General features: G+C 38.4%; 1 protein-coding gene across 1 annotated transcript; it reads right to left on the bottom strand.

The window, feature by feature from the left end:
• Window positions 1-838: 838 nt before the first annotated feature.
• PALMD (palmdelphin) lies at window positions 839-25,616 on the bottom strand. Its single transcript, XM_035537943.1, has 8 exons — window positions 25,572-25,616; window positions 23,391-23,471; window positions 17,821-17,951; window positions 7,886-8,000; window positions 7,002-7,035; window positions 6,805-6,915; window positions 4,988-6,076; window positions 839-882 (listed from the first exon to the last, which is right to left on the bottom strand). The coding sequence occupies exons 1-8, from the start codon at window positions 25,614-25,616 to the stop codon at window positions 839-841; spliced, it is 1,650 nt and encodes a 549-aa protein (XP_035393836.1).
• Between the last annotated feature and the right edge of the window lie 1,134 nt (window positions 25,617-26,750).

Genomic DNA, 26,750 nt, shown 5'->3' with positions numbered 1-26,750 from the left:
TAAGCGCTACTTCTTAGTGCCTGACAGGTGCTGCTTGTCTGGTAGTCAGCTTCCTGGAAACGTGGGGCTTTCTGTAGCGAGCTAGGAGGTGAAGCCATGCTTGGGAGATCAAGCTGTTTACAGCATTATGTGCAGGATCTGTGAGGTTATGGGTGGGAGTCATACGTGGTCTCGGGAAGTGAGCAAGGTCTTTTGATGGCTATACTGTCATACGTGAAGTAGAAGGGTGGGTAGACTGGGGCGCTCTAGAAGGTGGCTAAATATGTAAATGCTGATTTTGCTGTTTTTGGATTGTTTTGCTGTTACTTAAAAAGGAATGCTTTAAATTTTGGCCAAGATGTGAAGCTTGGAAACTAGCTTTTATATTTACACTTCTTCCTGCTACTTTGTCTTATGCTTAGTTTTTTAAATAACTTTTTTTTTTTTTTTAATGACTGAAACATTTTCAATCAAAAGTCAAAGTAGGTGTGTTTAAAACTGAAAGGATATGCTGTGAAGTTCCTGGAGAGGGATGTTTATCTGTTCTGTGTATATGGCAACAATGTATTCCTGATCGTGCATACCTGTCCCCACATCTTCACACTTGGATATACACTGCATTTATGGTCTTGGGTAACTTCTCACTACCTTCAAAATACAAGATTTGATTTGTGTGTGGCAGCTGGCTGAATCTAAAAGTCTGTTAGAGTCCATTGGGTTATGCAATAGGCAAAATAACCCAGATGCATAAAATAGAAGAACAAAACATTAAGCATTAAGATCCAAAAGGTATGTTGAAGAAAATCTTCATAGCTTTATTCTGCTTTGAGTAGTGAAATTTACTTCCATCTTATAGCTGTTAAATCACCTTTTTCCCCAGCTTTGCCATTCTCATCCTTAGAGCTGAAAAAAAGAAAACAAACAAAGCCATTGTATTTTAAGTCTTCCTATTTCTGATGTTAAATCTTTGTATTTAGAATAACGAAGAATACACGTACCTCCAATGGTTAATCCAGCAGAATAAGCATTGTTTTAGTGTTACAGAAAGAAATTAGTAGAAGCTGTTAGTTCTAGTAATTTGGCAATAAAGTGAGTAATAAGAAACGTATTCCATTATCACTATTTGAAAATTAGCACAGCTCTCTTATCTGTTCTGTTTCTGTTACCTTCACTAACACATTACAGACAGATGGTATTGTTCTTGACTAGAAGCTGACAGATTAAAAGGATGCACGAATAATTAAACCCGTTGTTTAAACTAAACTCCTCAGTGGGCACTGTAACTGTTTGGAAGCCTTTTTCTTTTGTTGATGTTCAAAGCAAACTTCCCTCTTCCTGGTGCAGTGAGTCAGGGTGGGAGTTAGTCATATTCCTGAATTAAATCTGACGGAGTAATTTATCTGTATAAACATCAGTATGGCTATAGTCTTTAACTGGGTATAAGGTAGGTTCATTTGAAAGTGACAATGCAGGGCAGATGATTAAATGTTAAGGTTATTTTTAGAACAGCAATATAGTGCTTTTGTTTGATATGTAAGAGCCTCCCCCCACTAAGCTCTTGATCTGAGAATGCAGTGGGAATAATCTCCAGCCCTCTGACCTGTTAGTTTGAAGAGTCACCCGAAATAGCATTTCTTCCCTCCAACATGCATGTTCCTCTGTACTGGGAGACAGGGGGCCAAAGCAGCTGTTTACTTGATATATGCAGGTCAAACAAATGTCCAGTTCAAGTCATGTTTTGAAGTTTGTTGCAAATCACAGAAGCATCTGAGCATAACCTTATTATGGGACCACTGATGTTAAGCTTAGCTCTTACAAGGACTGTACTGTTTGTAGACCAAGGTACTCTGGTGGATTCAAATCCTGGTTGTGGTTTGAGAGCAATTAGCCTGTCATAACCAATAGTCCAGGGATGTGTTTTTGTCTTTCACTCTGCGTTATAGAAACAGGTGGCATGTATGCATTTTCCTTCTCTGTTAAACAGTTTTGTTGTACAATACTTTCTTCAGCACAAATTGGGCAAGTATTGTTTTCCATGGTTGTATATCTTCCAGTGGTAAAGAAAAAGTTAGCTCATCTAGACCAGCTACCTGCCCAAAGTTACACTTTCACTTCCCATGAAAGTCTATTCCATGCTGTCAGGAGGTTTTTCTGCCTACTGAGCTTCAGTTTTTCCTTTCTTCATTCATTCCATTATGTCTAGCCTTTGTTACGCCCCCAAGGACTTCATTTTCCCTAGTGAGTATTGAATCTTCAAAATATTTGCATGATTGAAATTTAAAGAAGAAAATAAGCTTAATAATCCTGAATGCTAGGGTGCTAATTACAGCACTACCATCCCTCTCTATCTGTATTTCTGAAGGCGTGTGCCATGAGATATTGATCTCCCACCAAGCTCATAGGGAAATGAAAATTACTCCAGTACGGAAAGAGGTATGTCCTGTGCTTCTGTCAAGTTAGGGCTATGCTGAAGTCTACTAATTTAATCCCATATTTCTCCATATTGGTTTGGACATGGAACACTTCCTCTGCATCTAAGTTGTCTTTTATCATCCCTAACATTTCAGTAACTTGCTCTGGAGTTTCATTTTGCTCCCAAAGCAAGACTGTAACATAATGGACTTGCTTCGTGGTCTGTCCTGTGCTTTCTTGCTTTCTGTTCTTTCAAAGAGCCCTCGGTGTCTATTTAATATTCAAATACTGCCATTGCTTCCCAAGTCTTAATTTCAGAGAGGATTATTTTTCTTTTATGGCTTGTTGCTTTAGTAATGAATGTTGAGATACCAAAATGATTTTGACTCCCCTCTTTTCACTGGTGGTGTTTATGGTTAACCTGGTAGGCTGAGGCTTGAAAAGAGTTTATTTCCTTGCTCTTTGTCATTCATTGTTCTAGGTGTAAGAGGCTTTCCTGGTTTTGTTTCTTTCTTAGAATTAGCAGTGGGATTACAGGGCTGCTTGGGGAAAAAATGAGTCATTTCCTGTTTTTTTCCCACTGATGAAAATGTCCTAAGGAGTGGTAATATATATGTGGAGGGGCAAAGAGGAATATGGCTTAATTTCTGATTCTACTGGGCACTTGAAGGTGCTCACTTGGAGGCAGAGCTGAAGACGCAGGTGTATTTTTGACTTTATTGGGGCAGTTAGCAAGCTGCTATTAAATGGAACAAGGATTTTTCCTAAATGGCTATTTTCTCCTTAGTATTGTACTTGTAAGTAAATGGGTAAGACAAATATAAATTAATAGAACAGGTTCTCAAATGTCTTTGCTATGTTTTCCACTTCCCCAAAAGTCATTATTTGTTTTCCACTAGCCTCAAAAGAGGGAAACCAAATTGCTCAGAGATTGGCAGGAAAAATGAAGCATCAGAAGCTTCTTTCAGGAGACAAAAATAGGCAAAAGATTGTTACAGGTGGAGGCGCTCAGCTAACGGCTCAGGTATGTGGCCCACCTGAATGGTGCTACCAGCTTTCCTCTTTCCCGGGGCCTATTCAGGTCTAGCCACACAGCAGGCTGGAGGATGAACAAATTGTTTTTGCTAGCAACTAGCTTCTGGAGGGTGGGTATCGCTTCTCTGTATTGTCCAGACATATGTTATAGGGGAATTAAGAGACTATTCCCAAAACACAAGGGGCTGGAACAGTTGCTGGAATGGTTTATCTTGTCTGTAGCCAGCCACTGGTGCTTTCATTTGTTGGCATAGGGTTCTTGGCAGCAGCCTTTGCTCCTGGGGGACACAGGAATTGCACAGACAGCAGAATTGGTGCTTGAGGGAAGCAAAGGTTCTCCTGAGTGATAGACAAGGGCAGTGAATGATCAGAAGCACTGGGCAGCACTGCTGGAGTATTTCAGGCTGTGTTGTGCGTGACTGCATGAGGTTGATGCTCCTCAACTGAGAGAATTACTTAACAGCTCTTCCCAGTCAATGCATACAGCTGCACAAATACTTGAAATTTCTTTATGTGATCTAATGTCCACCCTCTCTCCTGGCTTTACTTTCATTGTAAAGAAATTCTGGACTTCCAGTGCATCTGTAGGCAGGGCCTTGCACTTTTGCTTCCAAATTGCAAGATTACTCAGGATATAGTCAGGAAAAAGGAGAGAGGGGAGGGAGAGAATGTAGAATCAGCACCCCTGGCATCCCTTTAATTCAAATACAACATTCTCTAGTGCAGAATGTGGCTACTGTCTGAAATATGGTGATCTGTAAATACTCCTAAATGTAGTTTAATTATATGCACTAAAATACAACATAACCATGCTATTATCCCTTCAACCTTTCTTGCTATTGTTCTTTCAGCCTTTTATTATAAACGTTATAGTAAGAAACAGACATCTTAAATATGAATAGGTTATAAAAAGTGCTAAGAAATAATAGTATGGACTAACCAAATGTAGAGAGGAAAACTTACATCGTTTTTCAGAAACTATAAAGATATTTAACTCAGGTCAACAAAAATGTTAAAACTTGCATAGACATTGTCAAGGCAAGGCTGGAAGTGTTGGTTCCAGAAAAATGATGAGTAAAACTGGTTATTAAACAGCCTTTCTGATTTAAGGTGCAATTTGGATTATCTAGGAAGTGGTTAGAATGCAGATAGGCACAAAAAATTCCAGTATGGAGACAGCATCAAGAAGCAATGCTGTTAGTTACCTTGTAGAAATGAAAATTATCCTTCTAACTGAGGTAGTATAAATGAATCCCTTAATTGTAACTTTAAAGAGAACAACTTTTAATCTTTGATAATCACAGAAACTGGCTTTTCTGTGAAAGGTGGTATTTTTTACAAAATTTTGATATGGTAACTAGTGCATTGCTAAAGATGAAATAATTCAACAGTACCAAAATGCAGATTAGCGTTTGTTAACAAAGAAGCAAAGAAATGATTAGTAATTGCATATTGGTCCACGAAACAATCAAAGTAATAAGGGAAATAGCTGCTACCAGAGAGTAGTATCAGGTTTGCTACATGAGTGAGCAGCAGCGGCATGATTTTCCTTTTCTGTTACCTGTTAATGAGGGATCTTCAGTACCGTCTCCAGATACCTGACTCTGAAGATGAATGTGGTGCATAGGTGAGCTTAAGCGTTCCTCTTGTTCTTGTAGGGAGATGGAGTTCTTGTGGGTTGCCTTGTTCAGGCTTGAGCCCAGGCTTCTCATCAGGTTCATCTGTGGCACTTCTGTGGTTTTTCTGCTTGGTGGCTGATAAACCTGACTATAATGGCCTACGGGATGATATGATGGTTTCTCAGATTTGCTGTTGTCATCATCGTCGTCATCAATAATAACTAATTCTGCGCGGATAACCCCATCATATCTTGACAACTTTTGATCTGCTTCTGCATCATCGTCATCAATGCGCTGATAACCCATGAAAATCATTGTAACTGGTTCTGAGTCATCCACGTAACATGGTACAGCTTGGACGATCCTGTACTGAACATCTTCCTCATCTTGAGGTGCAGGGGATGTTTCATTATGATGGTAGGAGTGTAAAAACCTTGTCTCATTATGTCTTTCTATTGTATTCTGATAAGGTTTTAATTCCTCATGTGCAGCTTTTCTTTTTTCATTATGTATCATTCTGTTCTCAGGATTAGTGTGTGCTTTCTTCTCTGAATGTGAAAGCTCTGGAGAGGGAGACTTTGGTGTTGGCTTTGGAAGACCAAGCCCGTTCTCTTTATGTTGCTGCATGAAGTGTTCCCCCTTAGGAGAGAATTCTGTCTGACTGAGTCCATTCATCTCTCTTCTATGTGTGTCTTCCAGTTTTAGTCCGGGGACTAATTTGTCTTTCTGAGGAGTAACTGGTCTGCAAAACTTGTTTGCAAACACAGGCTCGTGATACTCTGTGGGAGACTGGGAATTTTTTTCAGTTGCCTGCCTTAGAAGGTCCTCCACCTCAACAGGAGCAAGTTCATCCATCCCATTTTGTGTTGTGCTGCCATTTGAGGACACTGCATAGACTGACTTCCTACCATCATCATAGACTTTAATACCTGTCTCTGTAAACTCATTCGAGGGAAGAGGTATTGTTGACAACACTGTGTTTTCTCCTGTCTTCATGTCTTTTTCAACTTTAATTTCCATTGCAAACAATGCTGTTGAAAGAAACAAGTGCTTAAACTGATGATGCAGTGGCTGGAAGAGATATTTTAGAAGAGTTCTGACAGTGATGGAGAAAGACTGTCAGAACGAATTATCAAAGACGTAAAATTATCGCATACATAACCAATGTACTAGGTTCTCATTCTGAATCCCCCCCTTTCCACCTTGTCAAAACTTGAAGTTGAAAAATATTTTTGGTTGGATCTACTTCTGCAAGGAAAAATAAGCTGATGAGGAGCCAGTTTTTGTTATGTGATTCTGACTGAGAAAGACACATTTAACCTTAGCCTCCAGTGGTGTGCTTGGCAATAGCAGTTGAAGGACCTTGACATGCTACAAACTGAGAGTTTTGGGCACTCAGGGGTTAGAAAGTGGAGTTGGTAGGAAATAACCAGGTACTGCCAACTAACTGGTGGATGTAACTGCTGGCAGAAAATGTGAAATGTGTAGTATGAAGGGAGGAGCTACTAAATTATGCCAGATAGAGGAATGAAGTACTGGAAGGAAGCTTCAGTGTTGAAAACATTTGATCTTATTCTCAAAAGCAAATGCCTTGTGTCCCACCTCTCAGTTTTATTGACATCACTGATAACATAACGCAGCTTAACTGAGAACATCATCTCATATCTATAATGCTCATCCTTTCCTTAAAGTGTTAGATTCAATTTTTAGGAAGCCTTTGCAAATACTGGCACCCTTTGCAGTTGTTAGTAAGCAGTACCTTTTCTCTTTTCTTCATCATCAGTGACAGTATGTCCTGCCCTTTTCAGTGCAGAAGGTCTGAAATACTTGGGAAGGTCAGGTATGCTGGCATATATGTAGTCTGCTGCCTCTGAATAAAGAATATCACCAATGCACTTATTTGTTTTTACTGACTTTTACGAGAACCTTTTTTGAATTGTTTTTTACTAAACTTACCTTCTTCAGCTCCTGCTTTTTCAGTCTTCACTGACTAGGAAAGAGAACCATTAATAATAAATGTGATTAGTCAGTTTTAAGATGTTAACTAGACAGTGTTTTGCTTTACATAATAGTTTTAACTTCTGTACATGGCTTCATACTGACAGGTACCTAAAGGTGGAATCTACTCAGCTTGGAGTATGGCAAGTGGGAAAGAGGAACTTGCTTCTGGTCATCTTACTCTGTGTCACTTAGAATCATACTGGTAAAGACAAGACATCAGAAAGTGTTACTCAGTGAGACAGCCTCATGCTGTAGCCCAGACTGATTGACTTCAATGATTTTTCCAAAGGCCGTACTTTGGCTTTCCAGTTAATTATCTCCCTGCTTATTTTTAAAATATATGTGTGCATATGTAAGAACAACTGGAAAACTGAGGTTGAGTTTCATCAGTTTCATATCAAAATGACCTTTAGACAAAGGCGAATGACTAATGATAAATCACTTTTCACTATAACTTCTCTTGGGGACTGAGGGGAAAGCATGATGCAGTTTAGTTGGATGCATCACCTGAAGGAGCATAAGTCGGTCTCTGTACCATTGTGTCTATCTTTTGCTGAGGTGCAAAGTTGTTGATTGGTGGCAGTGCTGTTTTCTTGAGATGTGCTATAGATAAGTTATGACAGGAATTGTTTCCTGACCTCCAAGCCCTGCTCCAAAAAGCAAATGGAAACATATGGACACTTGAACAATATAATTTCTTGGCCCCTCTTTGTATTTGATCTACCGTTGTTTCAGAACAAAGGTTCATGACCACTTGCATGATCCAGCTAGCTCTTCTTTCCCTGATTATGATGATGAATAAGTAACACATTCTACCTCTGGAGTAATTTGGCACTTACCTTTATTATGTCTTCTGTTGTTTTCTCAACTGACTTAAGTTTCTTTAAAATAGATTCTTCCTTAGCTGAGACTTTCATTTCCTCTTTTTCAAGGGCCTCAATTTCCTTCTCCAGTCTGCAATTACAATTCCCTTTGATTTAATATCAGGTAGAGAACAACGCTGCAGATTCGATTCATTTTGAATACGGACACTAGTGGGGCTGATTCTACTTACCCTGGCAAATCTCACTCTGATATAGAATCAGCTTGTAATTTCACATGCCTCAGGAAAAACTGAAATAGTATTCTCAGTTTTTAAAAAACGTACCTGCCAGATTCCTGCTGGGCCTACTGTGAAAACAATGACTGATGTTAACTTATTTATTTTTCATGAGAGAATAGGTAAGGAATGTATGCCCCCATGGGATTACCTCATCTTTAAGCAAATTTTCTCTCTACATTGTCTCAAGAAATGTGATCATTCCATGGTAATTATGATGTAGGAAACTAGTCTAGTTACACACACCAGGGTTATGACTTGCTTGTTTCTTCATTCTGTGTGTACTTGAACATTTAGGACAAAATCTGTGAAGTCTCTGGTTGTAAAAGTCAGAAGGATGTTCTTCTAACCCCAAGAGTTGGAGTTATATGAGGTCACCTCGCACACTATATTTTAATATATGTAGCTAAGCTGAATTCAGGAGGATAACACAAAGAGAAAAGGTCTAATCAATCTAGTAGAAGCTGCAATTCCCGTAGGACCATCTTTATCCATGGAAATAAAATTGCATTCATATTTCTGAGAGAGAGCAGGTATTGTGCTGATATATCAAGGCTTTATTTGATAAAATAATGGCATTTGCAAATACTTTTCGTAGAACTAAAATAGGTAAAACAGTACTTAACTGATTTTCTAATGTAAAAATTATTATAGCTAGGAATCATAATAGTGATATGTTTTGCAGACTATTTTTATGAAGCGAAAACTACATAATCATGTGGATTTTGAATACTATGCAAACTGCACACCAGAGGATGATAAGAGAGACTGAATTCTGAAGCTTTTTTATGAGTTTGTTTTGGGATCAAGAATGAAGAATTTGCAGTCACCTAGAGTGGTAAAGAGGCTTTCCGAAGGTAGGCTCGGACACCAAGACAGTTCTGTACAGTTTTGCATGTGTGAATGTGGGTTCTGGGATTTCAAATTTCTTTCCTTTGGTGAAAAATGTAACAAAGCCTGACTGACAGTAGAAACTTGGTTCTTGAGGTGAATAAATGCAAGATATTTATGATTATAAGATATTTATATATGCAGGATAAGTGTGGGGGCTGGGGTCGGGATGGGTGTGTGACTGTAGCATTTCTGATAGCTGCAACAGCTCTTGTCTAGTCTACAAACTTTAAAACACCAGGCAGTTTTAAGGGTTCCACTTCAGAATTGTGAGCTAAGGTGTCTACAGACATAGGTGTGCTTCCTAGTTGTTCATCAGTTTTTTTACTTGATTCTCTGGGAAAATGCTGAAATCAAGTCTCTAGAAAGGATTTGTTTTCAGCATAACAGTAGTCATGTGAGATGCACCAGTTCAATGCACCTAGGACAAGCAGCTTGGAAGGCTAATGTTTGAAGTGTTTGCTCAAGTAATATCCTCACCTGTATTACCAATGCACTGGCAAGAGAAACTGAGTAGTTCATACAGTTATGATACATGTCACATCAGGTGTTAATAACCACTTTCTAAACTTGCATTTAGATGAGATTTCCTGCACTAAAACAATTTTTAAGGGTCCATTTAGTATAGAAGGAGCCTTTGATTGCACCTCAGTCTAGTCAATGAGAGCTTTGTTTTACAAAGATAACTTAAGGATACCAAACACAATAACTTTGGATATTCTCTAGAACAGAAGGATATTCAGCACTTGGCTCATCTCCATCAGATTTTAGTAGTGCAAGTCACTTGCCAGTGAAGACATGGCTGGTGGGTTATTTTCTTTAAAAGCCCTCATTCTGTAAAAGATTGAAGCTCAGCAGTCAGAATTTTTTTGGCTATTGATTTGTACTCTAGGCTTGTACTTGATTTAAAAGGGGCCACAGCTCCCTTTCTTCTTCCCCTTTTCTGTTGTATGTTAAAGCTATATGATATGGTTTCTTGCGTATTAAAGCTGAGTAAAATGTTTAAGGTGTCTCTTTCTTAACTGGAGTTCTTATTTTCTCAGCACTGAGGTGCTCGATGAAACACTTCTAGTCAGAAAGGTCCAGGACAAAATATTTAACTTCTGTATATGTGAGAGGGAGAAATCTATGCCTGGTTGTTAAAGCACGTCTATAAGGTAAAGTATCTCAATCAAATTCTTTTCTCTGGTGTGACTAAGGTAGTGACTTTAGGGAGGTGTCCCACAACCTATTTTTTCCTCTGTAGTCGAGACACTTCCATTCCGCATAAGCACATATTTTGGGGGGTTTAGATAGAAGCTTTCTTTGTAGCCTACTAGTCATAAAGTCACTTTTCCATGAAGGAGATTCATAATCAAGTCCAAATTTAGCTCTGAACTGGATCTCTCCCGCTATGGATGAGTGCTATATAGCCTTAGCCTTCTGGTTCATCTCTTTCTCATTCTTGCAAACCCTTTTGCTTCAACTTATAGGAAAAAACAGAAGTAAATTTTAAAATGTTCCATATTTGACTAAAATGTCTTCCATTGTTTTTGAATCCCTGTAGAAGTTGATGACTGTAGACTTAAGGCAACTGCAAATGATATCACAGTTGCTGACTCTCTAGTCATAAGGGAATTATCACTGGATGATCAGATCCAAAACTAAAAATAAAATAATGATGGACTGTACTCCAATATGCTAGGAAAAACTGCATTCTGATTTGACTTATTCTTTAGTATGGACTAAGATCTAAGACACCATACCAAAGTCAATGCTAATAGTAGAAATTTCAACTGCATTTAAAACAGTAAGCAGACCAGAATAGTTGAATGCAGGCTAGCAGAGAAGCATTATTTAACTGCTTTTGTGTGATTGCTTGAGGACTCTGAATAATGCTGTGGCTCTTGCCCTTTTTAAAATCAAAGTTGAAGAGCTACAATAGTAGAATACTATGTGGATTTTCAGCTGGTGGTAAGAAGATCCTCTTTTTTGCAACACATATGGTATCGCAGATCTCAGAACTGAGATGTGAAGAAAAGTGCATTCAGGATGAAAGTAAAACAAATAAAAATAAGAACTCTTACACTGCTATGAAAGAAACTAATGTAATGACCGCATTCTATATTTCTGCATTTCTTATGGAATACTACTTAATATATTGAAATGTGGTTTTACAGGAGACTTTGATTGCAATATTATAATGTTAAAATTAAGCATTAAAAACTCATAGAAGCATAATGAACTAAAGGATCATTAACCTTTACTATGAGTTTGTTTTAGTCTGGACTGTAACTGCTGCTAGACTCAGGTGTAAGAAGAAGAAAAATCTTGGAAAGTTATTAAAATAGCAAAGTGGGGGTGGGGGAGATGGCTAGGCAAAAAGAAAAAAAAGGTTATCTGGGAGATCAAGAAATGTATTTAATTTTATGTATGCTCTCACGCCCATACAAACACCCACTTCAAGTGGTAATTAAGAGGACTGATTCAGTGATCAGTGGTGCTAAAGAAAAATTATACCCATGCAAATGAAAAATTGCATCTAGAACTTGTCTCTTTTTTAACACATAGTAGTATATAGATGTAAATACCTCTTATGGTTCATTTTTTCAGAGAATGTTGTGTATGTGCACACTAGAACTTGTTGAAAGGCAACTTTTTAAAAACACAATATACGTTGTTTAAAAAATCAAAGTCCTTTTGACTTTGTACAGTTCAAAATTTAGACCAGGATCTCTTTCCATCTTTAGCAGCTTCTAAATACTCTGAATCAATGCCATTTTTAGGAAGTTAATCACAGTCTGGTTTGAAAGGGTCTAGCAGCTGAAACAGTGACTATTTTAAAACAAACTAAAGCCAATATTTTTTTTTCATGGTGTTGTTGTGTCTTGCAGAGTACTGGAAGCATAATGCAGTTACTGCATTAAATCAGTCCTCTGGATATTTGTCCTTTCCTCCTTGAGTAGTGTTTGTTGTTTTAGAGGGCAAAGAAAGTAGTATGGAGATATGGATTAAATAAGGAGCTTTAGAAGATGAGATTCTAAACTGGTGGTGTCTCTGCCAAAGCAGTAGCTGAGTTAACAAATCCTTCAGTGTATACCTGACTGCTGCTGGCCACCAGCTGATCTGCGATTGGCACCACTACCACCCCAGAAGAAAAAGGCTTATGGGTGAAAAACAGATAGTAGGATACCACCCTGGAGGATACCAGACTGAGAGGAAAAGGCAGCTTAGCAAGTCCTTGCATGTTTTGAGGTGAGTCAATGCTTTAGCAGCATTGGAAACTATCTAGCCTTAGCCTGCCTTAATGTATGTATCACATTACAAACTAGAGTAGTTCTTAGTAACATGGTGATGTTTGTGCATTTTTTTAAGTATGTCGTTTAGCAACTAAGTCTGTCACAAATGAATGCTATTTGCTGAAAATCAAATGATAAAATGGGACTGAATCTTAATTCACCTTGTTCCCTGACCCACGACTTGCTCACTTGGTTCACTGCAACTTCTAACAGATAAACAGGGTGAATAGAAAAAAAAGTGTAAATGCTGTTTTTGTCTGTAACCCGAGCTTTGAGTTACTTGTCTGCAAGGTGGCTCAGGCCACCCACTGTTCACTGTTTTACTGTCAGTATAAGGAATGGAACCTTCCCTTTTATTGAAAAATGCCCAAATCCTAACATAAATGCTAGCTCTATTTGACATCCAAGTAAAGAGTGTTTTAAAGCAGGTTTAGGAGGGTAATGGAAATGCCACTGTTGTAAATAACTTGCATACAGCGGCAAGCAATTGTGCTCTCAGCTGAGAGAAACATCCATGGTTCTAGGGGTATTGAAAAAAAACTCTTTAAAGCGATTCAGTTTTTTAATTGATAATGAAAACCACATAACTGTCAGAGTGGACAGAATCTACTTGAAGCAACAGTGAATTTTAATAATTGGATGCACAGCAGAAAATTTCTACTGAGCTTCTCAATATATCGTATTGTTACTGCATGACAAGTATGTACATGATCAGTATTGCAATCTGACAGCATAGGTCAAAGGTGTGACTTCATTTTATGTATATGTAGTCAGGCAAGCTTTTACTAGCTTGGGTACCATCTATGGCACAGCAAAAGTGCTGTGCAAGTATGGTGAGTGCATATGTTGTGCTTTTTAGTGGACTTTGTTCATGCTAGACTTGGCATTACTAGGTTTCTGTATCTCTGTCTAGTTTGAAACTGGGTTGAGTATGTCTAAACAAGACATGATATGGAAGAAAGCATAGATGCCTCTCTGGAGGCCTTTGCCAGACCACTATTGAACAGTGGTAGGAGGTATAACTTACAGGAGGAGATGTTTGAGAATAAACCTGCTTAAATTTTTAGTTCAGAGGGAAGTTTCCATATGACTCAAGCTATGTTCTTCTGCCTCAGTTCTCCATCTGTAAAGTCAAATGCCTTGCCTATCTCCTCTGTGTGTAATGAGGACAAAAGCTGCCCAAGTTTCTAAAGTATGGATTGCCTAGTTATGAGAATAAATATATCAATAATGAAAATGTTTCTTTTGCTAGTAAGGCCTTAAAACCTCCAAATTGTCTTTAAAACTTTAGCAATGGTGATAGAAGTACTTTTTCTACTGCTAGGTGGGTCAGGAATATAGTTAGGACCATTTCTGTACCTATTCTTAGTTCCAGGATGCAGGTTTCTTGTCGTATTGTATCTTGCTTGGTGATGAAACTGTTTTTTCATCCTTTTTTTGATTTATAGTGGGTGAACATCACCACTTATTTTTTTCTATATGCTGTCTGGCAAAACACATCCACAATAGAAGGAAACAATATTTGCTACATAAGTACTACTTCATTGTACCTGTGAAGTTATTGTAAGAGTGAAGACAGTGTCATTCTCTTATATTTAATCTTTTCATTTTATGCTTGTCATTTGTCTGATGTCTTTCACTCCAAATAAATCTGAAGTATTTCACATGTACATCAGGTAGTAGTGTCCTGGTTTCAGGTAGGACAGAGTTAATTTTCCTCCTAGTAGCTGGCAGGGTGCTATGTTTTGGATTAGGATGAGAAGAGCGCTGATAACATGCTGATGTTTTAATTGTTGTAGAGCAGTGCTTACACCAAGCCAAGGACTTTTCAGCTTCTCGCTCTGTCCTGCTAGCGAGCAGGCTGGGGGTGCAGCAGGAGCTGGGAGGGGACAGACCCAGGACAGCTGACCCAAACTGGCCAAAGGGGTATTCCATACCATCTGACGTCATGCTGAACAATATATAGGGGTGGCTAGCCGGGGTGGGGGGCCGGCTGCTCGGGGATAGGCTGGGCATCGGTCAACGGGTGGTGAGCAATTGCATTGTGCATCACTTTGTACACATTATTACTATTATTATTATTATTATTATTATTATTGTTATTATTTTCCCTGTCTTAATAAACTGTCCTTATCTCAACTCACAGGCTTCACTTTCCCGTTTCTCTCCCCCATCCCGGAGAGCGAGGGGGGAGGGTGAGCGAACGGCTGTGTGGTGTTTGGCTGCCAGCCGGGCTAAACCACAACAAGTAGGAATCATTTTTAGGAGGAAGCTTTCTAGGGGAGGTTGCCAGAAGGTCATGGGCAAGAAAAGTTAGTTGGTGAGTCTGGTATTAACAACAAATATTTGTAGAAATATTTAGTGGGGAAAAAAATCAATTGCCATGGAATGGTGGTGTGTGTGTGTGTGTATATATATATACATATGTATGTATATAAAACATGAAACATGCAGGGGTGTTGTAAAGAGAATAACAATTTTAATAGGAGGAGAAAGGCCTGTGTCTAAAACCAAACATTTAATGCAACTTTTCCATTGTGCTACTTATGGTTGCAAGCAAAGTTATTCCATTTTCATCAACATTTAAATTGCTGATTTACGGTCAGAATCTCAGCCATCTAGATGCACAAACATTGTTTGTGCTTGTAATTAACTCAATTGGATTTATGTAGGAGAACTCATGCCTAATACATTTCTCTGAAATGCAGGCATATAAATAGAAACTAGTTTGAAAAACAACAAAAACTGGCATCCCTGAATCTGACCTACATGGGAAAGGAATACTGAACTCTTTTTTTGGGGTGTAGGCTGAATGTTAATCAAGTTTCTGGTAAAAATTCCAGTTGGAATGTAGCAGACATTTCTGTAGTTTGGCTGTTGCAGGTTCAAGCATACATTAAGCTTATGAGCTCAGGAACTTTGGCCTTGTTTGGTGTAATGTGTGCGCTATTGGTCATGTGATACAGTACTAAATGTGCAGCCTTCCCATTCACAGTGCATCTGCATATGGGCCTTGTAATTTTATATATATAAAACTATACAAATGTTTATATATTATATTTACATATATATAAAAAAGAGGTGGTCTGAGATTTTGCTCTGGGATTCATGATGTTGTTTAAGTAAGCAATCAGGTATAAATGAATGGTTTAGCACTCTCATTTCTCTCACTTCTTCCTTAAAGCAAAAATGCATTTAGAAATTTTCATTTTAATGTCTATGACTATATTTCAAAGGACCTGTAAGCTTCTAATTCAGGTAAATTTTATAAATTTATTACTCCTTCTCAACTCAACTGCAATCTGGAATTGAAGCAGAAAAATTAAAATTTCTTTGATGCTAATTTACCTCTAAGAGTTAAAGTTTTGTTTGAAGCTCCAGCTTGGTTACTGTTTTACTATATCTAATAGTGTTAAATTCTAATCAGGCTAAAAAGTTGTATGGCTGCATTCAGAGAAGTAAAGCTTAATATGGGTGTAATAGAGAATTAAAAATAGAAAGAGTGTAAATAGAAATTAAGGATGCTGAACTGAAGACAAAGTCAAGACAGTAATTACAAGAACAGCATCAAAATACTCTACAACTGGAAGTAGAAACCCAGATCCTGAGAAATGTTGAAGTGGCATTGCATATCTGACTTATCAGCCCTATTTGCTGAAATCTCTTAAAAACCATCCTATAATACTAATTAAGTCTCAATCCTGCTTTCCCTCCTGTCCTGTTTCTGGGAAGACTTGGACCTGCTGCCAGCATTGCTGTGAGACAGCTTAATTGCGATGACTCAGGTGCAGGTAACCCTTAAGGTTTGTTATCAGGTAACAGACTAGATTTAGATGCTGGAGATTACCCTTCCTGATGGAATACCTCAGTGTTTATAAGGCAGTTTATACAGCAGAAGTTAAACAGTTTTTCTTTTTTTGTGGCATAGACACTTACAGGCCTCCACTATAATAGTATTGCTTATTCTTTACTCAGATGTCATCAAATTCATTAGCACCAGCGTAGGTTATGTCAGGAGAATAAAAACATCCTTTCCCCAACATATCTTACCAGACTTGGTTCTGAAGCCTAAAAAAAAAAATAATTCTCCCCTCACCAAATTTGTTGGGGCACAAAGGAGACTTCAGCTAAACCTCCAGCTCTTACTTGAAGTTAACAGGATTTTGAAAATCTATTCTACCCTCCCAGTGTCTGGAGAAGGGTTGAACTTCCACTAGATTGGTGGGGAGTTGCCTGCTCTGTGCAACTTCCCCAGTGCTCCTGCCTCACACAGCTCCATTTCCTGTGATCACACTGTCACAGGGACCCCTCTCACATCTTCATAAACACCTCCTGTGGGGACGTTTTTAGAGCACAGTCTTCCTCCTACCATTGCAACAAAGAATTCCAGAGAGCTACTTGAAAAGCTGTTCTGTTGAGAAAAGTGCTTTCAAGCAAGAAATCAGCATAATTATAGGAAGAACTAGCACAGGCTGTTGCCTGTCAGTGAGGAGAATTATCATTTGTGTCAGATGGAGTAAGGGGGGGAGTGGGTGTGAGATAACCAGTGGAGATAATCTGGGTGACAACTTTGCCAAAAGAGTGTGTAGGAGGACAGTGGAGGAAGAAGGGAGTACGGAGGAATGTGCTATTGAACTTAAATAGACGAAGAAGCCTTAAAAAAAAAAAAAAGTGGTGTGTGTGTGGGTGTGTGTTGTTACTTTCCTGAATCTAAAGCAACCAAAACACTTCAGCTTTGCTGTGGATGCTAATAGGAGGTACTGCTCAGGATGCCTGGATCCAGTTTTTATCCAGAGCTGTACTGTGTTTGGGAAAAGCTAACTGCAGACAAGGTAGTGAGTGCCTAGAATTACATTCATAGTGAATAAAGGAGCCGTATGTGTGACTGCCTGTGTAGGTCAAAGCTATCCCTGTGTGGGAGGGCAGCACTAGGGAATAAGACTTATAGGGACATTTTTAATAAAGAAAAAGATACAAAAATGCCTTCACTGTAACAGGCTTCTGTGATTAAATTGCATGGAAGATAAGTGAAAGTAAGGCAAGTGACACTAATAGGGGTAGACAGCTTGTGATGTTTAGAAGTGCTGTGGTCTGGTAGAAATCAAGTATTAAAGGCTGTGTGGGATCTAGCGAAATTGAAGAATTTCTAAAATGATTTACTGATATTTTAAAAATCTGACTCAATGATGACTCTCTTAGAGCAAAACCATACACTGTGGATTACGTCTGACTATAGTATGACATGTATCTGGAATTAGAAACAAATACTTTTCAAAATATTTACTGTGCGGTTTGACAAAATTTGTGACATAGAAGCTTTGTGACATAGAAGCATTTTTTATGCTCTAATTCTAGCTGATCATAAAATACAACAAAGATTGCTTTACTCTGTATCACACTGCGTGCGTTTAGCCTTCACTGACATCGTAATCTTTCACAAAGTAAGGTGAGACATTTAAGGAAGGACCACTTAAACCCAGACAGAGGGAAAGGGCTACTACCCTACCTGAAGATGTCTTGTTCCAGCTCATGAGTTCGTTGTTGGTCCTCTCGATTCTGCTTTTGCATTTCTTCTTGCTCTTTTGGAGTGAGAGAACTAAGGCCATCCAAAAGCCATTTTTCTCGCAAGGCCTTTTTCTGACAGGAAAAATACAGACAAGTGTACTTTAGAAGTTACTCTATTCAGTCATTTACTGTATTTGCCTTGCTGTCATAGATGTGCTCCACACTTTTGTGTTGTATCTAGCATAAAGCAATCTAACAGGGCAACTGCTACTGAAAGAGAAATACTAAAAAACGAGTTTTGAGATTGACTTAAAAAGAAAATCAGTCAGAACAGTGTCCCATTTTATTAGTTTACCCAAAGTAAAGGTGTAGGACATCAGTTTCTACCTGACATCCTAAGGTATTCAGCATTTCTGAATGGTGCTTTTATCCTCAGTAAAGCAGAACGGTTGGGCCAAAGCGCATACAATACAAATTCATGCAAAAGGCCTCGGTCAGAAGTGCTATGGTTTATTTCAATAGCCCTAGTTTATTGGGTCATGGCACTACATAAATGCTGGGGAAGAGAGGAAAAAGATGAGAAGTTTCTGTAAATAAGGTGGTTTGCGGGTAAGAGATCTCTGGGGAGTTAATGATGCAACACTATCTCCTGAGTTTAAAAGAACTTGTGTAATTCAGCATTTCGTCTAGAGAGGGCTCTGGTGAGGGGATGTGGGGCAAGAGTAGGACTGGAAACGTGAAGGCCAGAATGCTGATATGTGGTTAGTCTTTGAGCAGACCTACAACATATTTAGGACTGCTACCATAGGGTCAGATCCAGGGACTGCATATTTAGGTCCACACCTGTTTAGGTGGAGGGTTTTTTTTGTATAGTAGTGGTTTATAAATGAGTGTCCTGCCATGTATATAGGTAAGTAGATCTCTAGGTTGTCTTCAAATTTTGCAAAATCTGTCTGTATGCACTGATTCCTACAGCCACTCTACTATGTGAACAGTGGCATCTGAAAGTCATCTGAGTTCTCTGTTATTTCAGGGGAAAGATATTCATGGAGATAAATTCATATTGGTAGGCTAGAGGCTGAAAGTCATGCAGACTTTCTTGTCATCTTTTCCCTCCCTTCAGTCTAACTCAAGAACATAAATCCAGTGCTGCCTTGGGGAAGAAGAGAGAGTTAGGGCTCTTTAGTGAAACTTTTTCAACTGGGGGGAAGCATGTATATGAAGCTTTTAATTAACCAAAATTTTTCCATTTGTAATTTAGATTTCTTGAAATGTCTGATATCCACATTGTGTTTTTTTTTTTTTTTTTAATATATAATTGTGTTAATTGTAGGATGTGGATGAAAATTAAATTGGATTGTGACTACTGCTGCTTTGAGGCAGAGCCATGCCCAGCACTGGTGAGAAGGTTGCATTAGCCTCAGTGCTGCTTGGAGTGGCTGCTGGGGTCCTTGCCCGCATCCTGTGCATTGAGTTATTTAAACTGTCGCTTCCCACTCTTTTCTGTTTCCTGTATGCTTCACGTGAGGTTATCACTGAGGGCCGACTGATGGTGGAGGATGCATAGGGAACCTGGCTGTAGTTAAATACATATTTTCAACTGGCTTCACGTGCGACACAAACAGTGTGATAGAAACTGTGCATAAAGCAAGCTTGCTGGGAGTTCTGTGGCACTCTTTGGTAGTATTTTCTGCAGAAGGTAAGAGCAACGTTTATGGTCACACTAGTCCTGTACGACAATGTTCTCTCCCGCAACACTGGATCCTAGGAAATCTGTAGGAAACAAGGGCTGCTCAAGACTGAAGTTCTGAGCCTTGACTCTGGCTCTGGGGACTTAGCAGCCCCTTCCAACTTCATGGCAGATGCCTTTTAAAAAGGCTCAGATGAAATGGATGCAGATACTTTAATGGGATGGTTTTATCTGATCTAGTAGATGCATACAGTTTGGTGTTGGCACAACTTTTATTGACTGCAAAACACTGTTCTCCCAAGTCAGAGGGAGCACAGTTATTAATTTCCTCTGAATTGAGGAATTCAGGTTTTAGTGCTGGGTAGGACTCCTAGAAAAGTGAGATTTTAATCCTGGTTGGAACTGAAAGTTTTGCACTGCTGACTCAAATCTGTAATTCCTTGTGAGAACTACAGCAAGGCTGGCGCTGTGGACCTTACTAACTGATAACCCCCATTGAAATCAACAAAAGCTTCATGTATGTGTAGGGTCAGACCCAAGAAAACAAACTCCCGAAATACAGGGATAGACAATGGTGTTATTTCTGTGTTTTCCTAGAATAGTTTGCTGCTCACAACTGAATGTCATGTAACCTCATGAATTTCCTTAGCCACTTCTGAAAGAGTAACACACTTCACAGTGGAAACAGGCTTTGAACAACAGACAATTTCTAGGTGTTAGTCAGAAGGCTACTCCGATGAGGCATTGGCACAAGCCAGAGCAGGAGCAGCTGCCTTGGGGATGTCAGGTTCTTTCTGCTGTCTAACATTTCCTTCTGTTGTAAAGCATCTTTAGCACAGTATTTAGGTTGTGCATGTTATGCCCTGTTACAGCTCTAATATGAAAGAACATTTATTTCATATTGCCCTTGTTATGTTAAAGGAAGATGTAAGACCCTAAAAATGGCCAGAATGCTGGAAAATGATCCTTTTCTTCTGTAGTTCATTGTCACAGCAATGTGACTACAGTCTGCAAATTCTGTGAATACTGTCCTTTGCCTGCTGCTGGTATAAGTCCATTGTAATCCTTAACAAGGCTGAACTAACCCATAAAGACACAGTTGCCCACAGGAAGGCACAGGTGTTTTGAGTTTGCAGGTCTTGCTCTCCCAGTGGTATGGCAGTTCACCTTACATGAAACTGGGAGAAGTATAAATAATTTTTGTAATTTTCATTCAAGCTGTAGTTCAATATTAACACCTGGAAAAAGGTGTGTGACCAGCATCTACAAGATAGTATTTAATGGAATTCAGACATGTCAGAGAACAAAAAACATAGTAAACTAGACTGGAAAAGCTCTTGGAAAACACATGCACACCACTGCTGACGATGCTTTTCAAGCAACTCTGATCCTTTCCGTTGTTGCCTCAGTGAGGAATATTCCAGACAGTAGGAAGTACTAGTTGCCAGTAAATAGAAGTACTTGAAGATGAAATTTCCCATATACTCTCCCTTGTGGTGCCAGTTAGGCCCTTGCAGTTCCATAGAGCCCTGGTCACCCAGGTGTGCTGTAGTTGCTTTCATGTCCTCTACTCCATGTGGCAGAGAGGCACATGTATGGAATAAATATTCCTTCTCCAATGTAGCTCTACTGGATAAATAGGACGTGTTACACCTCATCTATCTCTTTCTAGTAAGGAGTTAGACTGGGGGCAGCAAAGTTGTTGGAAGCTAGATTCCACTTTACAAAGAGGAACTCACAACAAAAGCCCAACCCAAACTAAAAACAAACCATCCCAAACCTTTTTATAAACTAAAAGCTAAGGGTTGTAAATAGGAATCAAGGACAAAACTAGGAATAGAATAGCGATATCCATCTAACAGGAACATCTATATAACAGTGAGAATCATGAACCTGCAATAGCTTCACAAGGGAAAGGTGTGAGTTATGCTGACTAGGTCATTGAGCTCTAAATTTCACCACACACAACTGGCGATACTATAAATGAGTGAAATCAGCCTTAGTCACTAGGGAAATGAGCCCTCAGTAATGTTTACAGAAATTACTAAATATTCTAGAGGTCTAAACTTGTTTTGAAGTGATTTATGCACAGGTTTCTTGTGTTGTTTGACTCTGTTGAAATACCTGAGTTAGTCTGAAGCATCAATCCTTATTAAAGAGCAAGTCTCTGAGGACATGCAGCAGAGGATGTTCATATAGTAAATGTCTGTTATTAGGTGCCTGTCTTAGCACTCATTTGGAAGAAAAAATCTCTATTTTGAGTGCTCTGAGCAGCTAATACAATATATTTATATGTACATTATATACATATAAATACTTTAATGTATGCTTGATCCCTCTGTGCCAAGTGAATCAATTCCCATACAGTTCCTGGATTCATTTCATGTGCAATGTGACTGATTTTAAAAACCTTTATGTACGATTTGTGACTTTCTATAGGACAAACAAATTATATCCTCAGTTTTCTTCCAGAGGAAGTGTGTGTGTGAAATATTACTACTCTTTGTCTGAAAAAGTTGCTCAATAACAAAAAAAAACCTGCTTGTGATGGTCTTCTGTTGCCACATTTACAAAAGTGGTATGTCATATGTGGCTTTGGATTGCAATGTGTACCTCTGTCATGGTAGGTTCTTTTAGCACATGATTTAATGTAAAAAGAGTTTCTAGAAACATTGGCCTATAGTTATTTGTAAAACAAGCATTTGTCTGTCTGTGCATGTATGTTTGTGGGGAGAGGATTCTTCCTTGCTAAGCTTAGTATCTCAAATATTTTTCTAGGAGCATTTTAGTTTTTGTCAAATTCCATAAAACACCTTCAGAGTATTTTTATTTTTAAAGTAAACCTCTAGATGATGTTTTAACTCTATGGTACCTATTAGTGCTAAGTGAAAGCACGTACTAAATATATTGGCGAACTGCTCTAGTACTGTCTGCAACACTAGTGAGAATTAGTGAGGTGTCTAGAACAGATCAGTTCCTCCTCAAAAGAAAGGCAGAAGAGTCAGTTAGAATTAATAGGCAAAGAAACTTGAAACGTAAATTGTAGTACACCATATATATGGAAGAACATAGTTGCACTTTTGCTGTTATAGGATTTGGAAAACATATTTTTCTCATCTAGGCCCATTGTATTACACAATTGGTTAAGCCTGTCCTTGTGGTCACTACCTTCTGATAAAACCTGAAGCACAGGTGACTTGCAGTGGCTTGCCTGTCCCAGTGAACCAGTGTATCATAACTTGGCTTGACACTAAAGAGAGGGTAGATGCAACCTTGGAGCAGGTGTCTGTATTGAAGAGGAGTCTGCTTTAATTATGTTTCTCCCATGCTTGCTCAAAGAGACACCACACTTCAGGTATTGCGTTCCATGTCTTTCTTGAAAACTTTTTATTCACTCCTAAATAAGACGACATGTAAAATACCACATCTTGCATATTTCTAGAAACAAAAATTGGTCAGTGTTGGATTTTCTTTTTTCTTTTCTCTCCCTCTATGCCTGATAAAAGTGCAACTGCACATCGTTATTGTGCCGTGTCCTGTAGCAAGCAAGGTTGCTGTAGTGGAATTAGGGAATGTACACACCCAGTCTGAAATGTGAGGCTTAATTTTCAGCTGTGAGTTATTCCTGGTTATGATCTCATTTTAAGCCATGAAAGTGATCAAATAACATTAGCTCCTGAGTGTGATTTTTTTTTTTTTATAAGGAATGATGCTTATTAAAGTCAAATGGAGTCCTGGCAAGACTCCAAAAAGCTGTGAAAATTTGACAGTAAAAGCATGACTTAAATGCATGAAGATTTGCATTCCAAAATCCAAAACCCTTATGCAAGTTGAACAACTTAAGGCTATCTTTAGTTATATAACTCCGACACCTTACTTACTTTTAAGTGCTGGTGCTTCAGTTTTTCCTCTTCTACTTTTCGACGTTTCTGTGTAATTTCTTCTTGCAGTTTTCTTTTGTCCTACAAATTAAAAGAACAAAAACTCTTTAGAGAAATTACTTGGTGCTAAAAACTAGAGTGTGTGTTGTTCATTAGGATGAAGTCAATCCATGCAAATAAAGCCTAACTTTAATTTCACTAAGAGAGTGGTCAAGCAGTGGAACAGGCTGCCCAACGTGGAGTCCCATTTGGTGGAGTCCGTGTCCCTGGAGGTATCTAAGACACATGGGAGTCTCTTTAGTGCAAGTGTTGTTCACTGCTTTGAATCCCTGAGTGCCTCTTTCTGTGCTCTTTAAGATCCTTTACAATGTACATCTTTAGGTAGCACTTGAGATTCCAAGATATGATTTTTGGGACATATCTTCCCAAAGCCTTGGAGTTATTTGCAGTAGGATTTTGTTGTTTTCTTGAATAGCTCATTGCTGATTCTTAAACCTGATAACTTCACTTTATTTAGGCTCCTTTGTTTCTGCAGTACATTGCAACAAATACACTGAGTTGTTTCAATTAAACGCTATGAATTGATAGACAACTATCATATTAGAGAGCACATAGTTATGTTGTGCAGCAAGTGTAATAAATGAAGTTGTGAATAGAACCCAAGCATGATTTCTGATTTCCTGCACTGCAAGACCCTGGAAACTGTCATGGGCTTCCTAAAAAAATAAATAAAATTTCTCCAGTATTCCTCTGCAGTCAGATGTTGCTGGAGGATGCTGGATACTAATCCTTGTATGTGCATAGAAGTCCTCAGCAGATGAGTGTGCTGCCCTATTTGTTGTGTCAGATACCAGGAAGTATAAAATATTACAAGGCCTGGATTTCTTCTCTGCAACTTCAAAACATTTCTTATCTTTTGAGCCCATACACGAGAGACAAAGTCCAGGTTATGAGTCAGCTTCAAACACCATTACAGTAAACAAACCAAATCCTCCAACCAAACACCCCCCAAATATTTCAAGTTACCTTACTGTAAGTTTGAATCAGGTCTGAAGCAAATATGATAAATGTGCCTGTTGGTTTTTATCAAGTGTAATATATTTGGAAAACAACCCCAAATCCTTTTCACCTCCTGTAGATTTCCTTTTGAGTTCTCATATTTTTCAGTTCCAATAAAATGTTTTTTTTTTTTTTAACTCTGTCCACAATTAATTCAGATGGTAGTATTTGTTTCACGAATTATCTCACTATCATGTCAAAAGTGTGAAAAATAACTTTGTTAATAACTTATTAATTTTTAATTAAATAATTAAACTGTTAATAACTTATTAATTTTTTAAAGAATTCCTGTGACAGTGATCCTTCTGCAGTTTTCTACTTATCCCAAACAGCCAAATTCTTTCAATTTAATTCTTTTGCAACTGAATAGTTTGGAGTGGAGATTAAATCAGAGGAGAACTTGGATTTGGCCATTTTTTTGTAGAATCAACTTACGTTTGTTTAAAAAAAAAAAAAACCCAAACCCTCAGTATTTCCTTTAAAACATTATATCTTTTCGAGGCAGATTTCCCATTAGAACAGAAACTGAAAATGTTTACTTAGGTCTTCAGCGTTACTTTCACTCAGTCCTTTTTTTCTCCTCTGAAAACCGACAGGTAGGAATTTGCTTAATCTATGCTTGTCCTTTTTAGTTTTCAGACATCAATATTTAAGGTAGAGCATCATCAATTCAGCATTTTTATTTAATTCTACAATGCAAAAAGGAAAATCTTTCACCTCTTCATTTGGTTGTGAAAGGGGAAAATTGATTTGTTCTGGATTTCTCTATCTGCCTTTTGACCTGCTGTCCTTCAAGCAAACATTCAGTTGTGATGATAATATGCATTTTAAACTGTCCAGTAGCTGTTTGCACACAATTTCACTGCTTTAAATTTAAATTTGAAAGTGTAATACAACACAGTAAGATCAATACAGGCAACTGCGCTGTCTTAAATCAATAGCTTATAAAACAGAATCAAAATGTAACAATTTCCAGCACACATAAGTCTTTTTCATTCTCCTTCCTGAGATTAAAACATTCTTCAGGAAACACAAAGTAGGCAGGAAACACAAAGTAGCTCATTACTACAATACTACTTCTAAGCTTTTTTTTAATAGCAAGTTATAACTATAAGCACTTACTGTTATGGCCTGGAATCTTTCCTTCAGCAATTCAGCTTCCTCCATTCTGGAAATCAAAAACAGACAAGTAGTGAAGGAAAACCGAATGAGACCATAAACAAAAGCCTCCTGATGGGGCTACAAAAAATGCTGAGGTGATTTGATCCAATTCCAGAGCAGAGAGAAGGCAGAATTTTTGACTTGTCGGGAGAGTCTCTGAACAGATGAACAGATCAGTCCAGACAGACACATGTAATGAGGGTGTGTAGAAGAGGCAGACGTGGAGAGTGCTGGCATGAGTTGACTGACAAGTTGGAACAGTGAAGCACAAGCCCTTTTCCTTCAGAAGCTGCCAACTCTTTGTTTTAATGTGCTCAGTTAGCATGCCATTGCTTCTTTAACTGTTAAATGCCCAAAACAGAATCTTTCAGGACCATAGTAGAAGTAAATTTTTATGTTCCTATTTCTTTCTTCCCTTTTGCGTATGCCTCTGGTGACAAACAGATATTTTAAATTTAAGTATTTCTATTTCTTGTGCAGCTTGTTTCACCTGTAATGTTTTAACCCGTTGTAATGTTAGCACTGTAGCTGGCACAGGGTTTGCAGAGGTAACACCTTTAGTTTAATTTCCAAGATTCATTTTTAGAAAAGCTGTATTCATAGCTGAAAGAATGTTTTAAAGATGCTAACTTAAAGTAAAATGAACTTAAGGCAATCAGGTCTACCACTGAATGCATGTTAATCTATGCAATTACTTGTCAGCTATATAAGACTCAGTGGAAGCTTTGTCTAAGTAAGGATTTTAGGGATCATCATTTCAGTGTCTAAGATGACAGTGCTGTGTTAGGTGAATCTAAAATGCCATTGACTCTCACACCAAATTTCCATTCAGCTGAGTTGAAGGTTTTTGTGTGTGCGCGTGCGCTTTGGGTTTCTGCTGAAAACTGCATTATGCTCCTTAAAGGAAGACATACATTTCACCCTTTCCAATTACATGGGTGGGAGTGAGCCTCCCAAAATCAATTTAGGAAGCTTGTAAAACAAGTGGAACTGCCTCTAGCATGATCCAGTTGTGGAAACAATTCTAACAAAGCAACAAGATAAAGCTAAATTCAAACAGCATAAAGATGTAACGTGAATCCAAAATCTTTGTTTACCCCTCAGTATCATGTAACTTAAATCTCTGCAAGGGCACCAACA

The sequence above is a fragment of the Cygnus atratus genome, chromosome 8 (assembly GCF_013377495.2).
Source record: "Cygnus atratus isolate AKBS03 ecotype Queensland, Australia chromosome 8, CAtr_DNAZoo_HiC_assembly, whole genome shotgun sequence".
NCBI classification, from domain to species: domain Eukaryota; kingdom Metazoa; phylum Chordata; class Aves; order Anseriformes; family Anatidae; genus Cygnus; species Cygnus atratus.
This window is presented reverse-complemented; position numbering and strand designations above follow the sequence as displayed.